Source organism: Dromiciops gliroides, chromosome 2, assembly GCF_019393635.1.
Source record: "Dromiciops gliroides isolate mDroGli1 chromosome 2, mDroGli1.pri, whole genome shotgun sequence".
In the NCBI taxonomy this organism is placed as follows: domain Eukaryota; kingdom Metazoa; phylum Chordata; class Mammalia; order Microbiotheria; family Microbiotheriidae; genus Dromiciops; species Dromiciops gliroides.
The window spans coordinates 450,766,126-450,783,511 of NC_057862.1; the positions used below are offsets into that span (position 1 = coordinate 450,766,126).

Below are 17,386 nucleotides of genomic sequence, written 5' to 3' on the forward strand. Positions count from 1 at the left end.
GGAGAACAGTTTTCAGAAGATTTAGAGGAAAAATTAAGATTTCTCCCTTAGACTAACATTCTACAGAGGAATTCATTCAAGGAAAGATGGAAAACCCTCAGGAATGGAATTCCAAAAACAAATGGAAATAATTCCAAAGAGGAGGAAAAAGAGAAAATTTGTTTGAAGAGACCCAGGGTGATGGAAGAAGGGGCAGTTACCCAAGGATGAAATAAGACTATGGGATGACCCTGGGAAAGTCATAATAAAGCTCAGAAGGAGTTGAGTCTGGAAAGGGAAACAAGCTAAAAGTGTGTGTGTGTGTGTGTTTTAACTAAATTGAGAAAGGGAAAATGAAAGAAGGTATGGAATCTTTACTGGAGATGGATACACAATAATAACTGACAATCAAAAGTAGTTTATTGTTTCTGTATTTTCTGCCAAGAAGAATAAGTATGTCCTGTGTGGCAAACACTGTGCCCCTGAAGGGTTTAAATTCAATCAGGGAGACAACATATACAAGTATGGAGTCAACAAATTAAGTCAACAGACATTTATTAAACACCTACTATAGGCTAGTAATGTGCTAAACACAAGGTATACAAAGAGTTACACAAAAAAATCTCCTGCCCTCAAGGAGCTCATAATCAAATGGGGGACATGTACAAAGAAGATATATAGGATGATAGACAACTATGTACAAACAGGATAAATTGGAGATAGTCTCAGAGGAAAGCCACTAGCTTTAAGGGAGACTGGGAAAGACTTGAAAGAAGCCAAGGAATCTTGGTGGTAGAAGCAACAAAGAAGAGAATTTCAGATATGAGAGATAGAAAGTCAAGATGCACCAAAGTGAGAGTTGGAGTATTGTGTTTGATGACCAGCCAGGAGGCCAGTATCACTAGATCACAGAGTATGTAGAAAGGATAAGGTGTGGTAGGAAAGGGACAGATTATGAAGGGCCTTAGAAGCAATAGAGGATTTTATATTTGATCCTGGAGGTAAATGGAGTTTATTGAATGGAGGGAGGTTGTGACAGAGTCAGGCTTGTACTTTCTGCAATCACACCTGAGACTTTAGGAAGGCCACTTTGATAGCTGAGTGGAGGATGTACTGGAGAAAGGAGAGACTTGAGGCAGGGAGACCAAAAAGAAGGCTGTTGCAATAGTCTGGGTGAGAGTCCTGTAGTGGCAGCATCACAGAAGAGAAGGAAATGTATAGGAGAGGTGTTGCAAAGGTAGAAATGACAAGACTTGACAACAGATTGGATATGAGCCTAGGTAGAATAAATACAAAATAAATAAATATAGGGTAGGTTTGGGCAGGAGAGCATGAGCAACACACACACACACACACACACACACACACACACACACACACACACACACAAAACCAAAGAAACAAAATGCCAAATAGGAACCCAAGAAAAATAAGGATACAAGAGACCACCAAATTGCCTTTGACAAATTTGAATCATCAGATCCATCTGAACATCCTCAACTAAAAAGATCCTCAAATATGAATGATGAGCCACTATTGATGATATTTGAAGGGTAAATGTCTTAATTTTCATGAAAGGGAAGAGAATATGGTATGTGAACCATAGGCCAGTGAGTTTGACTTCAATTCCTGGGAAAATTCTGAAATTGATCATTAAAGTGATGGCAGTTGAAGCTCTAGAAAGCAAAGGAGGGATTAAAAGAACCCCACATGGTTTCCTTAGGAACAAGTCATGCCCTTAACATGATTGTACATATATAACCTATATCAGATTGGTTACTGTCTTGTCCAGGGGAAAGGGAAGGGAGGGAAGGAAAAAAAATTGGGACTCAATCTAATAAAAACAAATGTTGAAAATGATCTTTACATGTAATTAGAAAAAAATAAAATACTATTAAGATTGAAAAAAAATAATAGGTCCTGCCATACTATCCTTTTTTTGCACCAGGGGGTGGGGCATGGTTACTTAGATCATGGGTCAATGGAATGCTATAGCTTTTGATTACTTAGATTTTAGAAAAACCTTTGACAAAGCATAGCACACTATTATTGTGGAAAAGATGGAGGGTGGTGGGTTTGATGAGAACAACAATTGCATTATCAATGGATTCAGATCTGGTTGAATGGCTATACTGCACAGAACAGTCATTATGGTTCAATGATGACTTGGCAGGAGGGCTACAATGGAATACCTCACTTGACCGTGCTATTGAGTATTTTTATTGATGACTTGAATAAAAGAATAGATGACATGTTCATGAAAGTTTAAAAATGACTCAAAGTTGGAAGGGATGGCTAATACATTGGATAAAAAGTTAGAATCCAAAAGGATCTTGATGGGTTAGAAGATGAAATTCAATAGACATAAATGGAAGGTATTACAAGAGTTAGTTCCAAAAATTAACTTCCTAAGTATAGGGTAGTCAGTACTGTAGTTTGCCTGAAAGAGATCTGAAAAGTTTAATGAATTGTGTGCTCAATATAAGTAAGGAGTGTGATGGGGTAGCCATCAAACAACTGTTGTTGTTTGTCCTTCCTTCTCAAAGAGGACCAATGACATCATGGGGTGATGTGTTGACTTGCACATGAATTGGATTTAAGTGAGGCAGAACTACAAAAAGTCATCAGCCTTATTCTCCTTCAGAGTCATCAAAGTCCAATGGAAAGACAAATGTCAAGATGACTGGCAATGGCCTGGGACGTAGTGGGTATAGGTTTCACCATAAGGAGGTGATAATCACTCTGTAATACTCCTTGGTCAGAACATATCCGTGGTACTGTGACCAGTTCTGGAGGACACAGTTGAATAAAGCCATTGTTAAGCTGTAGAGAATTCAGAAGAGAGCAGCCAGGATGGTGAAGGATATTGACTTTGTACCTCATTAGGATTGGTGGAAGGAATTGGGGACTTCAGCCTGGTAAAGAGAAGACTTGGCAGGTGGGGGTGGGAGGGGCATCATAGCTATAATCAAACGTAGGAGGAGTTGATTGGACGCCTCTGATCAGTTGATTTTCTAACTCTTCTCCACCCCATCCCTCCCCACCCCACCCTCAGTGGATGAAATCACAGAAAGAAAAAAACAACAGAGACAACAAGGTCTTAATGTCTGAAAAGTACAAAGGAAGGTTTTGACTTTGTCACCCTTTTATGAGGTGTGAAGAAATCCTTCTTGATGGATTAGAGGGCAGAAAGCCATTGGTTTGGAAGGATTGCCCAGATACCTTGTGGCCCTTAAAAAAAATGGTGATGTGCTCCCCAAGTGGCTCTGGTAGAGGCCGGAAGTGGTGCTGAGGAATGTGAACTCTGGTTGTTAAAAAGAGCCATTTCTGAAAGAGAACTTTGCTCTTTTAAGGGAATCATTCCTTAGCCCTTGGGGTGGGGAGGTAGAGATTTCCTTTTCCTTCCCCACCTCAGTCATGGCTACTTTCCTGGTAGGAGACACAAAATCCAGCAGGGAAAAGAGAAAAAGAAGAGTGGAGGCAGGAGACAGACAGCCTTGAGGAGGGTGGCCCCTGGCAGCAGAGAAGTGAGCCAGCCCTGGATTTGAGAAAGAATAGTTTTGCCTGGCAGCAGCCCATCTGCTGAGAGGGACAGGTCCAGGGAGCCCAGCTCATCACTGTCTAGCTGAGAGGCTATGCTCACTGGGTAGCAGCATGAGAATACCATGAGAAGAGGAAGGGCCTCAGGGTCCTGCAGTGTGGGAGGCATGAGTTGCCTTGGTCATGTATTCACTAGTTGTATGCATTTCCTCCAGTATCCTTTAAGTATGTGCCCATTCCTCCTATTGATTGTGTATATTTTGGGGGTAGTATGCCCCAGGCTTATGGGGATGTTTTGTAGCTACTGTTCTTACTTTTGGCATCTCAGGAAATACTTTTGCTTTGAGCTAATTGTGTCTACTTACTGACCATTAAAAGTTAAGTGTACCAGTGAGGTTCAGGAGCTATGGACCCACAAAGTCATTTGGACCTCATCCCCAAGGGACGGCTAACTTCTGGGTGCCAAGTTGGGAGTAGCTCTAGAGTGGGTGCTACACATGCATTTGAAGGTTTGTCAAGGAGAAGAGGGATGTTTGTTTTTCAGTCGTTTTTCAGTTTTGCCTAACTCTTCGTGATTAGTCTTGTTCTGTTTGACTGGTGAGGGAAGGACCAGGAAGAATGGTAGGAGGTACTTAGGCTGGACTAAGAAAGACTTCCCAACAATTAGAAATATCTGTAAGTGGAATGGGATGCCTTGAGATTTGGTGGGTTTTCCCTCATTGGAGGTCTTCATGCAGAGGCTAGATGACCACTTGTCAAAGAGGTTGGAGAGGATATTCCTTTTGGGTGTTGGTTGGATTACATGGCTGTTGAACTTCCTTCCAACTATAAATTCTATAATTCTGTGAATTCCTATTGACCCTCAAAGTATAATTCAAATGACATCTTGTGGGAGGGTAATGGGTATAGAATATTGCATGTGTTGTCAGATAAAATTGTAGTATTGGTTGGTTTTGTTTTTCTCTGCGTCTCTCAAAAGAAACAGGTAGTTTGCTAGTGAGGGATATATTAAGAAATAAAATAAAGTAAGGATTATTTTATTCTTTGTATTTATATCCCCATAGCCTTGCACAGTGCTTGGTACATTGTTGTTACTTAATAAATGTTTGTTTTCTGATTAGTCTGAAAACAAGCTATATCAGTTAAATATATATATATATGTGTGTGTGTGTGTGTGTGTATATATATATATATATATATATATATATATATATATATATATATATATAAGCAAATGACACCTTCTCCAAATGGTCTTTCCTGATTTCTACTTCACACTCTTGGACTTTAAGTAGTGTTTTGCTTTGTAACTCCCTAATGCATTTATTTAGTATACTAGTTATCTGGGATTTGTGTGTGTGTGTGTGTGTGTGTGTGTGTGTGTGTGTGATACTCCTACGAGATTATAAACTCCATGAGGGCAGAGTAAATTTTGTATGTTGCCCAGTAGAGGAAGCTTGATAGTTCAGTGGATAGAGCACTGTGCCTGGAGTTAGGAAGACCTGAGTTCAAATATGGTCTCAGACCCTTACTAGCTATGTGACCCTGGGTAAGTCACGTAACCTCTGTTTGCCTTAATCCACTGGAGAAGGAAATGGCAAACCACTCTAGTATCTTTGCTAAGAAAACCCCATGAATTGTAGTAGTGTACTATGTGCTATGGTCCATGGGGTCACAGAGTTGGATACAATTGAACAATAATAATTTAACATTTAATGCTGAATGTTGTTAAATATATAGTTATTAGTCATTTCTCCAGAATCCAAACTCCCCAAAGTTCAATCAGAGTGGCTTTTCTAGACCTGTGTTGATATTTATAAGGATCCTGACTTTTTTCCATCTTAAAAAGGATTAGATTGTTCAGTTGTGCTTTATTTGAAAGCTTTATGGATGTTTTTGTTTTTGCATCACAATCATTTGAACTTGCCTTTTATAAAAAGAACTATGTATATTATATTATGCATCCATACCCCCCTCCAACTTCCTTACAGATAGGAGTGAAATGCATTTCCTCTTCTGTTTTCTGGGACCAAGATTGGTCATTACCATTTATCAGAGCTCAGTTGCTTTTCAGTGTTGTTTTCATTCACATTATTGTAGCCATTGTGTGTTCTTACTGGAATTTTCACTTGGTTCTTACTTCTCAGTTGTACAATAGGCATAGGAATTGGGCCTATGATTTCATTGATAGAGGGGATTTCTAGGTGAGGAAACTCTCCCTACCAAAGCAGGTTGGCACCTTCTCTGCAACTTGTAGTCTTAGAGTATATTACCTACTACACTCAGACATTAAGTGACTCACCCAGGGTCACATGGCCAGATGGGACATGAACCTACGTCTTCCTGGTGTCAAAGCCAGTTCTCAATCCATTATGCCATACTGCTTCTCATTTTAAAGTTTGTGATGAGCTTCCTTATCTGTAAAAATGGAGTTATTGGAGGAGTAATTCATAATTGTAAAATGTTCTACAAATGTGAGTTGCTATTTATTTTATATGTAATATAGAGAGATTCACAAGATTTAAACTGCAAGAGACCTCAGAGGTCATCTATTTCAACCTTTACCTGAAAAGATGTTCCCTTTATACCATCCCTGACTAGTTAAGACCTTAAAGGAAGGGAAATCTACTGCCTATGGAGATAACTTAGTCTTCTCTTTGGCACCTTTAGTAATTAGGAACATTTTCTTTGCATTGATCTTAAGTCAGCATCTCTGCTACTTAAACACATTGGTTTTGTTGTTTCCCACTGGGCCAAGAAGAAGACCAAGAATAGTCCCCTTTGCCTGAGAAGCAGCATATTATGGTGGAAAGAGCACTCAGGCTTTGGAGTCAGAAGATCTGGGTTCAAATCTTGGCCCTGTCACTTATTACCTACATGACCTCAGGTAGGTCACAAATTCTCAGAGCATAAGTTGCTTTACTTGACAATGAGTTGGTTGAACAATATGGTGTTTAAGGTCCTCTTGAGCTCTAAATTTCTCATCCAATGACTCCATATGATATTTCTCCAAGTCTTTTCTTTTTCTTCCTCAATACCCACAGTTTTTTCAACTATCACAATAGACTGTTGGTGAGTCTGCCTGCCTCAAGTCTCCCAACTCCAGTCCACCCTCCATTCATCGATTAAAGTGATTCTCCTAAAGCATAAATCCCATCATGTCAGCCCCATTCCAACTCAAAAATCCCAGTGGCTCCCTAATTGCCTCCAAAATCAAATTCAAAATGCTCTGTTTGTCATTAAAAGCCCTTCAAAATCTAGCCCCCTCCTACCTTTCCAGTCTTTTTCCACCTTCCTCCTGCCACATACTCTTTCAATCCAATGATGCTGGAGACTCTTGGCCATCCCACAAATAAGGCACTCCACCTGTTAGCTCCAGGCATTTTCTCTGGCTGTCCCCTATGTCTGGAACACTCTTCCTCCTCAGCTCTATCTACTGACCTCCCTGGCTTCCTGAGTCTCTACTAAAGTCCTGCCTTCTACAGGAAGCCTTCCCCAACCCCTCTTAATTCTAGTCCCTTCCCTCTGCTAATGATTTCTAATTGATACTAGATATAGCTTGCTTTGTATATGTTTGCTTGCATGTTGTCTCCCTCATTAGATTGCAAACTCCTTGAGAGTAGGACTGTGTTTTGTCTTTTTTTATATCTCAGTGCTTAGTATCATGTCTGACGTATAGTAGATGCGTAATAAATGTTGAATGATTGACTAGAGAGGAATACAATGGAACTATTACCTTTTTTCTTCTGGACGCTATATCTCTCTTAATGTAGCCTAAGATTGCATTTGCTTTTTTAGGTAGCCATATTACACTATTGGCTTGCAGTGCTTGTAGTTCACTAATACCCCAAGATCTTTTTCACAGGAACTATTATAAAGATAGCCTGTCCTACCTTAAACCTGTGCAGTGGGTTTAAACACCCCCCCACACACACACACACTCAAGTGTAGGACTTTACATTCCACTATTTAATTTCATCTTATTAGATCAGCACTCTAGCCTACTGGATTGAGTCTGACATTTAACAGGCTTCTTATATCACCCTTCATTTTATCTGTAAATCTCATGTTTGCTATCTATGCCTTCATCCAAATTACTGCTAAAAATGTTGATTAACCCAAGATCAAGGACAGATTCCTGTGTAAACCACCAGCAACCTTCAACTAGCTTGATATTAAGCTATCAATGACTCATCTACTTTTGGGGTCTCTCTACTTAACCAGTTCTGAAACTACCTTATGATACCCTCATCTAGTGTTGAGTTTCCAATGTGTGTGCTATGGACCTTGTGGAAGGGTGGGGGCTGATAGAGTTACTAAAAAGGAGTCCTTGAATTTATATTCATATCAAACATTGTCACTTTGATCTGTGCTTGGTTCCAACAAAATAGGCAGCTTATAACTTTGTATAGAATGTCTTGTACATACATGTATAACTTTAAAAAATATATGTAGATATTGCCGGGATTAATAAGATATAAATTTGCTTAAAAGTGGGGTTGAATTCCCAGTACTTGTTAGTTATTATGCATTTTCTCACTCTGAGTATAGTAATATTACAGTCCTATCATTTTAGGGGGAGGTGTTTATGAAATATTTTGATATTTTAAAAAAGACAATAGCCAACACTGTTTCAGTCTACCTCCCTCTATCTGGCTGACAAGCCATGAGACTTTATCAAATGCTTTTGCTGAAATCCAGGTATACTTACTAGATGGCATTCCTCTGAACTACCAGTAACTATTAGTAACCCTTTCAGTTCAAATGACAATTCAACTCTCATTTGTCCAGTGACAATTATTTGCCAAGCCACTGTACAGAAAAAGGGAAATAAGGTTAGTTTGTCATGACCTGGGCTTGGATAGTGGATAGAGTGCTAGACTGACGACTGGGAGTCAGAAAGATCTGAGTTCGAATTGTGCCCCAGACACTTACCAGCTGTATAACCCTGGGCAGGTTACTTCTTTACCTTATTTTCTTCATCTATAAAATTGAGATCCTAACAGCTCCTGTTTCCCAGGATCAAATGAAATCATATTTTTAAAGTACTTTGCAAACCTCAAAGTGTTATATAAATGCTATTAGTCATGCTGTTTCTTAGTAGACTTTCACACATACCCCATCCCCCCACCAAACAAAATAAAGCACCACCTCTTTTAATGACAGAAGAATAAGTAGAGTTTGTCAGGACCAATACTGTTTGCATATGTTTGTAAAACCTAATTAAGAGAGCAGCCAAGAGTTAAATACAGATTAGTTGGAGACTTACTAGTAAAACATATTGTACCATTACGACTTTAGTGATTTGCCAAACATAGCTGTCTCCAGCATATGTTTCAATTTGAAGAATCAATGGAAATGTCTGCAAAAACAGTTTTCCCCCTTATCAATCCCATCATACTGATGTAATATTTCTAAAAGCACTTAGCACAGTGCCTGCCACATAGTAGGCATGAGATAAATGCTTATTCCCTTGCCCTCCTTTTATATGCTTTATATGACGTGGGCATCTTTATTCTTTGTCTTTCACTCAAATGTTATTTTACCTTTTGGGCTATAAAAACTTCTATTAGATACAGAACACTTCTTATGTTCCTCCCTCCCAGCATAGAAATCCTGTTAACTAATAAATCAACGAGGGAACTTTTGGCATCTTCTGAATGGTCACTAGGTTGAAATACTCAAGAGCCAGTTGCCAGTTTACCCTAGTGTCCTGAGGAACACAGCTTAAGCATGGGAGATTTGAGTGTTATCTACAGTTATGGACACGTCCTGAGCATCTCTATGGCTGGAAGCAGGAGGGATTGAGGCTCTCCTGCCTCTTCCCCCAGGTATAGGGGAATAGCAGCAGATGTTGACATGACCAGCTAGAATGGGTCCAAAATTGTCATCATGTTGTATCAGCAGCCACCCCACCCTTGTTAGGTCATTGAGGCCCAGAAAGAACCATTGCAAGCTGAGTCTGATTCCTGGAACCTGCTCTGGTTTTAAGTGTCTATCCCCCACATGGAACAGATTTTCCCCTCCCCTTTCTTTCCTTCTTAAAAAAAAAAGCCAACTTCTTCCCTCCACCCCACCCCCCACCCCCCACCCCAGGCAGTTAATCAGACTCCATGGCACATTGTCAAAAGGCTAGCTTACACCCACAGAAGCTGGGGAAATTCAGACCTAAGGGCTCAAGCTCCGTGGCGTGCTTACCTCATGCTGTTGTGTTTAAGGTATTGCTAGGGTCACCAAACAGTGCATGATCTTAACTCACCACATGTGCTACAGTTTTGCTTTGAAACTATTTGCTGCTCTTTCCTGGGGCCCCGCCTCCATCTCTCTTGCCCCACCCCCCCTTTCTCTTTGTCTCTAATTATAAATGATACATTTTACTATCTTGATCTAATATGTGGATTCTGGGTCAGTATTTCTCATAAATTAGGTCTGAAAAGATTTGTTACTTCTGGGTCAGGAGATCGAGGCAGAGTGTAAAGGGAAAGGGGAGGAACTGTAAACAGGGAGAAGAATGGTTCCTTGAGATTCCTTTGAGTTCCGTTCTCCCACATGTTACCAGGATTTCAACAGCTGCAGTGCATTCAGAGAAGCATGTGTGTTAATATCAAAGATCACATTTCCAAAGGGCCTCTCAGAATTCATGGGTATATCCACTTACATAGACTCAGAGTAATTAAATGAGCAATTACTTTATCTGTGCTGCATGCACAAATGAGTGGCCCGCTTTGGGTGCATTTTTTTTTTAAAGAAATCCTTTCAAACTATAGTCCTAAATGTTTTCAGAAACCTTAGGAATTCTTTTTTTTTCCTTGGGAACCAGCCTATTTTTTATCATACAACCTGATGATTCTGATCCTAGGGAGAAGTTTAACCTAATCCTAGAGTTTTCAAAATTCATTGGGCTGGAAAAATGTCCACTTCCCTCTCACCCCATTCTTACTTCCTTTCATCCATCCACCCTCAACTGTGTCTTGATTGATTTCTCTGGGCCTCAGTTTCCTCAGCTGTAAAATGAGAGGATTGGGCTACATGGTCTAAGGTCCCTGCTAGCTTCTCATTCTGCTATCCTTGTCCTCCATTATTCCTGCCTAAAACTTTGGCTAGCCTAATGAGTATTGTTATTCCCTCTTTCAAAATTAACATGTTCACTCTTGCTAAACACATACATGTACTATTTGTGTGTATGTAGTTCACTCAGCTCTGACATATCTTTCGACTCAATCATCCAGAATGAACTTGAACACCTGAGCATTTGGCTTTCTACATGTAGAAGGGATTCTCTCTCTCTCTCTCTCTCTCTCTCTCTCTCTCTCTCTCTCTCTCTCTCTCGTGAATTGCCTAATTTCTTTGAGTTTGGCCATCTGTCAGAACATGATTTTAAACAGTAATGTTTGTCTTGAGGATAAGTATAAATTCTCAGCCTCTCTAGCAAAATTTTGTGATAGGTTCTTCTTCAGCCAGTCCTCTTTTTCAGAAGTATCTTTGTTATGTATCTGGCCTCTCTTTGTGGTTAGTCCAAGAATTTGTAAGTTGTTGAATTAATAATTATGAAAGTGGGCCTGGAGCACTTATAGCATCCTAAGATTCAGAGCTAGACAGAGACCTAAGAGGTCATTAAATCCAAAACTCATTTGAAAGATGAAGAAACAGATTTAGAGAGGGAAAGTGATTTGTCCAAGGTCATACAGGTAAGATGTAGGAGAGTTGGGATTCAAGACCAGAGCCTTTGATACCAAATCCAGAGTTCTTTCCTAATGACATTATACCATAGAATCCAAAGGAAAACTGTCACTGGTACAGACAGGAAAAGAAACAGGAATTGTCTAGGTCTCCAATTCAGGAAGTGGTAAAGAAGTGTGGGAAATACAACAACTTGCTCCTTGCTCCCATCATACTTCCTATTTCTCTAAAGTGAAATGATAGGGACAATGTAGAAAGTACCTGCTGGAAGATTTACAAATGGAAAGTCACTTACCCTTTCTTTTTTTCCTTTTTCCCCCTCAGTGGAGCATGACAAAGAGTTTTTCCACCAGCGCTATCATCATCGGGAATTCAGGTTTGATCTCTCCAGGATCCCAGAGGGAGAAGCTGTGACTGCTGCTGAATTTAGGATATACAAGGATTACATCCGAGAGCGCTTTGATAATGAAACTTTCCGGATCAGTGTCTACCAGGTGCTTCAGGAGCATACAGGGAGGTGAGGTTCTGAACGGGAGAAGGTTTGACCTTTGGCAGATATTATGAGGAGAACTGGGTGAAGAGGATGGTGGCAGGTAGGGGATTGTGTATGGTTGCCGAGTTTGCATTGTAAATGCCAAAGCTGTTGGACAAAATTTGCTGCAGAAACTTATTTATTTAAAACTATTGGAAAAAAGACCATGTTGATGTTCATTAAATTATCAAATTTCATTCAAACAGTTAACCTGTCTACTCTGTAGTCAATATTATTCTAAGTGTTACTGGGGATATAGTGTGGAGAACATAAAGAAGAGTTGAAGACAGAGAACAGAGTTAGGTGAATTAACAAAAACATTTGTCATTTACCATAAAATACAAAAATTATTTTGCATTTCAAGAGCTGAAATTGCCAGAAATTAGAGACATGATCATAGATCTCAGAGTTGGAAGTGGCCTCCATGGTCAATTGATTCAACATTTATCTTTCAAAAACAATTTCTTACCTTGAAAAGATATTAATTTTGGGACCAGATTCTCTTGAAATTGTAGACAGTATCCAAAAAAGCCATAAGGAGATATCATTTCTAACTTTTTGCTCATAAAGTTGCAGAAATGCTGGTATTATTTGTAAATTTCAGATCAGTAGAGTTTGAATTAATAAAGTCTTATAGTATAACACATTGCCACTGGCTTTAGAGACTTGGGGGGAAATGTTAAACAGGAACCATTCCTACCAACAGCTTCTCTATAGGAGGACAGAGGTATCTGACTCTAAAAAACCCTTCCTGATTTAAGAAGGGAAGAGTTACCTTTCCCCATAGCCAAATATTTTTGATCCTCTTGGGGAAATTGATTAAGGGCTAGAGTGGAAAAGCACCATAGAGTTGACCAGATTGACATCTTCAGAAAGAGACCTCAGACATTTTTTTGGAGGTACTCTCTGAGGCAGGCTGAAGCCCTTGTTCTCTCTCACTTACAGAGTATCTTAATTGCAGCACTTTATTAGCAAAGGCATTTAGGCACCCTAATTAACCCATACAGACCACATCTCAGTCCTCCCATTGATTTATTGTTTTGCGTGTGCAAAATTACAAGATGAGCCATTAAACCCATTCCAAGCAATTATTAATGTATTCTCTACTCTCTGACAAATCCCTCAGGGTCCTTGAACAAGACCATATGTTTGATTTTTCTCATTTAGGCTGATTAATTGGGACTACAAGAACCTCAAAGATCATTTATCAATAACACTCAATCAGTTCTGTTGCATGATGCTTGCTTACACCATTAGCCCACTGGCAGTCATAAAAGCTTGTTGTCGTTATGTTCACAAAACTTGCTTCAAAAATATTGGTCAAGAAGTTAATCTCAGGAATTTGGCTAGCCTGTGTGAATGCTGGGCCATGCTCAACTCAGCTGTTCCGCATAATCCAGTATAGACAGCACTCAGTCTTTCTCTTTAATTCTCAGGATACAGGCCCAAGTCTTAAGAGAGCTTTGCCTTTGTTGGGGTTTGTTTTTAATTGCTTAGGTCTTTCCTTCCTTTCTTCCTTCCTTCGTTCCTTCCTCCCTTCCTCCTCCTCTTTCTTCTCATTTCTTCCCTTTTTTCTTTCCTCCTCTTTTTCCCTTTTTCCCTTCCTTCCTTCTCTTTCTTCTTTTCTTTCTTTCCTTCATTCCTTCTTTCCTCTTCCTCTTCATTCTCCTTTTCCTCCTCTTCCTCTTCCTCCTCTTCCTGCTTACTTCTTTAAAAAAATAATGCAACATATCTTCATGCTAGAAAATCCTTTTTCTTCTTTCACTCTCACCCTCTCTCTACACTTTTTGTTTTTTTTTGTTTTTTTTTAGTGAGGCAATTGGGGTTAAGTGACTTGCCCAGAGTCACACAGCTAGTAAGTGTTAAGTGTCTGAGGCCGGATTTGAACTCAGGTACTCCTGACTCCAGGGCCGGTGCTCTATCCACTGCGCCACCTAGCTGCCCCTACACTTTCTTTTAACCTCTTCTTGTCTTCCTGTGATTTCTTTTACTGTCTGTGCTAATTGTCAAAGCTCTGTGGGTTTTAGTTCCATCCTGAATCACTTTGTCTACCTATTTGATCCTGCTCAGGAGTCATCAGGAGGCTGAATTTATAGCCTAGGACACTGAGGCCCCAAGTCACTATTGTTTGAAGATGAATTTGGTGTCTTGCGTGGCATTTCCTTGGCAAGAGGAGGCAGGAGCCAGGCATAACATGCTGCACGTTGATGTGCAGTTCTGTTCCAAGATTACTTGGGTATGAGAAGTGCTCCTTTGGGACCCATTCCTTTGCCTGGGATTTCTGCCTCTGAGCTTTACAAGCTTAAGGCCTTCAAAGGTAAATCTGCCTGGGTCTCTGAGAAAGGAATTGCTCACAAGTAATTTTCCAGGAGTGATCTTTTTCTGAAGCCAAATAACCCTCTTTTGCCATACTTCATTAGATGATGCATCTCTGAGTGAAGATAATGAGGGATTGCTGGGCAGTCTCCCTGCTCCCCCAGCCCTCCCCTCTGCTCCTACCCAAGTGGAATATACTCCTAAACTTTTCAATTATAACTGAGTCTTGATTAGTGTGATAAGGTCATATTATTTATTCACCCTCTCACTGCATATTTCCTTTAGACTGGAACAATGACCATATTTTACATAATCACAACTTCAAATAGTGTGAATTCAAATATAGGTAATGGGGGGGGTTGTTGTTGCACTAATCGGGGCCAAGCTGAACAGCCAACAATAACAAAAAAAGACCTTTAAACCAGCTCAGCTTCCCAAACTCCTGGCCTTTGTGTAAAAGGGTTTTATATTTCCCCACCCCCACCAATTGGTCTGAAGCATGCTAGGGACCCAACCATTTTTGTCCCCTGTGAAGCTTAGGTTGTGCTGTAAAGATGACTCCCAGCAACAGAGTCCAAGACCATAAAAAAATTCACCCTGTTTCTTGCATTGCTGCCCTTGTCTGCTTGTTTCTGCTCTCTTGTGTCTTTCTGCCTTGGCCAGGGGAGCAGCCTTGCTCATTAGCTGCAGAAGGCACGCAGTGTGCTGACTGAGATTTCATGACTGAGCTGCACAGCTGTAGAAGAGCTGGAGCATCTGGCTCTCTGGCTAACCTTTGTATACGCTCCACGAAAGCCTTGGGGATGCTTTGGGATTAACCGGCTTTGGACCTGGCTGCATTGTCTCTTCCCTCATGGGGGTCACTTTCCTTTGACTCCTCTTGATCTTCTATCCAGATAAAATTCCGATAATAAGTCCTTGTGCATGCGTTCCAGGCCTAGCGCTTTGGTGCTGCTCATTAAGGTGAGGACGCAGACTCAGACAGGCTGGACCAGACAAGACCAGGCTGGAGTGGGGAAGGGAGGAGGGTCTTGGTGAAACTGTAGTGTAAATTAGGAATGAGAACTCCGGGCCATTGGCCATTGGCAGCAGTCCTGGCCTGATGGTGGAGGGAGGGAGAGGTTCAACCAGGGAAGAAAACTGGGAAGTGACAGGGGAGACTGGACCATACGCTGAACACTGTTCTTCTAAATCCAGAGACTACAGATTGAGAAAAAGTTCAAATGGGATCATAGACTTAGAGCTGGTGGGGTCCTCTCATAGGACATGGAATTCAAGCTAGAAGGGATCTTAGAGGCCATTGGGCTCGACCCCTTACTTTACAGATGAGCAAACTGAGTCTTTAAAAGGCTGAGTGACTTTTCCAGGGTCACACTGCTAGCATAAGTCTGAAGTCTGCTATACGACCTTACCTTTTTTTTGCAGATGAGAAAACTGAGGCCCAGAGGGGTTAAGGATCACCTAGGTTGTAGGAAAGTGTTTGGACTCCAGGCTCTCAGGAACCTTGGGATTTATTCCTCTGCTGAGTCTTGATTTTTCTAGATCAAGGTGACGATTTCAGAGCCAGAATTAGGGTGGGGAGACAGGGCAGGTGTTATTAGAAAAGAGGAGAAACACAAAACTCAGTCAGATGCTATTAACCTTTTAATTCCCTGCAATGGGAACTGCCCATCCTTTCATCCCTGAAGCTTCTTAAGCATCTTATGGGCTCTCCTTCACTGGTGTGTAGCTCCATCTGGGTAGAACGTGGCATTTCCTTCATAGCCGTGCTCCAAAAGCCTCACAGGGGCAGGATATTTGATCCAGCTGAAAGGGCAGGAGGACATCTGGGCAGCAGATACGACCCTGGTGACATTGCAGAATCCACCAGTAAGGGTTTCTCTTGGTCCAAGGATGAAGTCGTGCAACGACCGGGCCTGCCAAAGGCCAAATGATCCTTGGCAGTTGGATGAAAAAGTTGCCATGTTTGTTCCAGAGAAGCAGATCCTTTCCCTTAGATTCCCACCAAAATCAGGGTAGGTTCAGAGTAAGTCATGAGCAGAGCAGCTTGCTACCACCCTGGTCTTGGCATTCAGAACACAAGTCAAGTCTAGAAAATATTTTTTTGCTGACACTCTTAATGAACTAGTGTGTCTCCAATATACACTATGAATAGGGGAGGGAAAGAATAGAAACTAAAATTGGCTGACCTCTCCCCTCAGCCTAACAGTAAGTAATAGGAACACAGGATTAGAGATGAAACAAAAGTCCTCAGTCTCAGGAGATAATGACATAGAAGCTTACACCACCCAGGGCGTAACTAACAATACAGACAGCTGCCTTCCCCAGGGGCACTGAACTACTGGCCAGAGAAGTGGACGGGTTGGGCTGGATTGATTTGTTTTATTCCTTGAATGGATCTACTCGATCTACTCCTACAGGAGGTGGAGCATTCTACTTCTCCCACCCCTACCCCCAGGTAAATAAGATGGGCAAACCTCTACTGAGGTAGGAAGCAGCTTCCAACCTTAGATTATCTGCAAATTAATGCAGGATCTCCCTTTTAGCTTGAATATTCATGCAAGTAAACGTATATATTTTATTTATTAAACCTGTAGGATATATATTTGTTTAAACCTGTAGGCTCTCACCCCATAAGAGAGCTCAGTTGAACCAGTCTCCCACCCACATTTCCAAATAGAATAGGATAAGGGAGAAGACATCTTGAAGCTTCAAATATGTCCCTTACCTGTGACAACATTTGAGGCCGAAATATCTTCTACAGCAGAGGTTTTTAATCTGCAGTCCATGAACTTGTTTTAAAAAATATGTTTTGATAATTGTATTTCAATATAATTAGTTTGTTTTGTAATCTGATTTTATTATACATTTAAAAATATTCTTCTGAGAAGAGGTCCATAGATTTCATCCATTGCCAAAAGGGACTATGACACAAAAAGGGTTAAGAACCCTAATCTATAGCACAAAAAAAAAAAAAAAAGAGGCTTAATTGCCAAATCTAATGGCCTTTTCTCAGGTCTCATCCTTCTTGACCTCAGCAGCTTTCCAGATGCTTGACTACCTCCTCCTGTATACTTTCTCCTCTCTGGATTTCTGTAACATTGTACTCTTGGTCCTCTTCCTACCTACCTGTCTGACAGCTCCTTCTCAGGTTGGACCTTTCTCTGTCATGTACATTAACAGTGGGTCTACCCTCAAAGGCTTGTTTTCTGGGTCCTCTTTTCTTTCTCACTTGGAGATCTCATCACATCCCTTGGCTTCAGCGAACATCTCCCAGTTCTATCTATGTAACTCTCATCTCTCTTCTGAGCTCTAGTCTTACATTATGAACTACTGGAC

The 17,386-nt window shown here is 40.8% G+C and overlaps 1 protein-coding gene across 1 annotated transcript in view; it reads left to right on the top strand.

The window, feature by feature from the left end:
• The window catches only part of BMP7 (bone morphogenetic protein 7), a 97,708-nt gene that overhangs the window by 34,512 nt on the left and 45,810 nt on the right, over positions 1-17,386 (top strand). Inside the window, exon 2 of the mRNA XM_043986009.1 lies at positions 11,524-11,716. Within this exon, the coding sequence (XP_043841944.1) occupies positions 11,524-11,716 (193 nt within the window). The remainder of the gene's footprint in view (positions 1-11,523; positions 11,717-17,386) is intronic.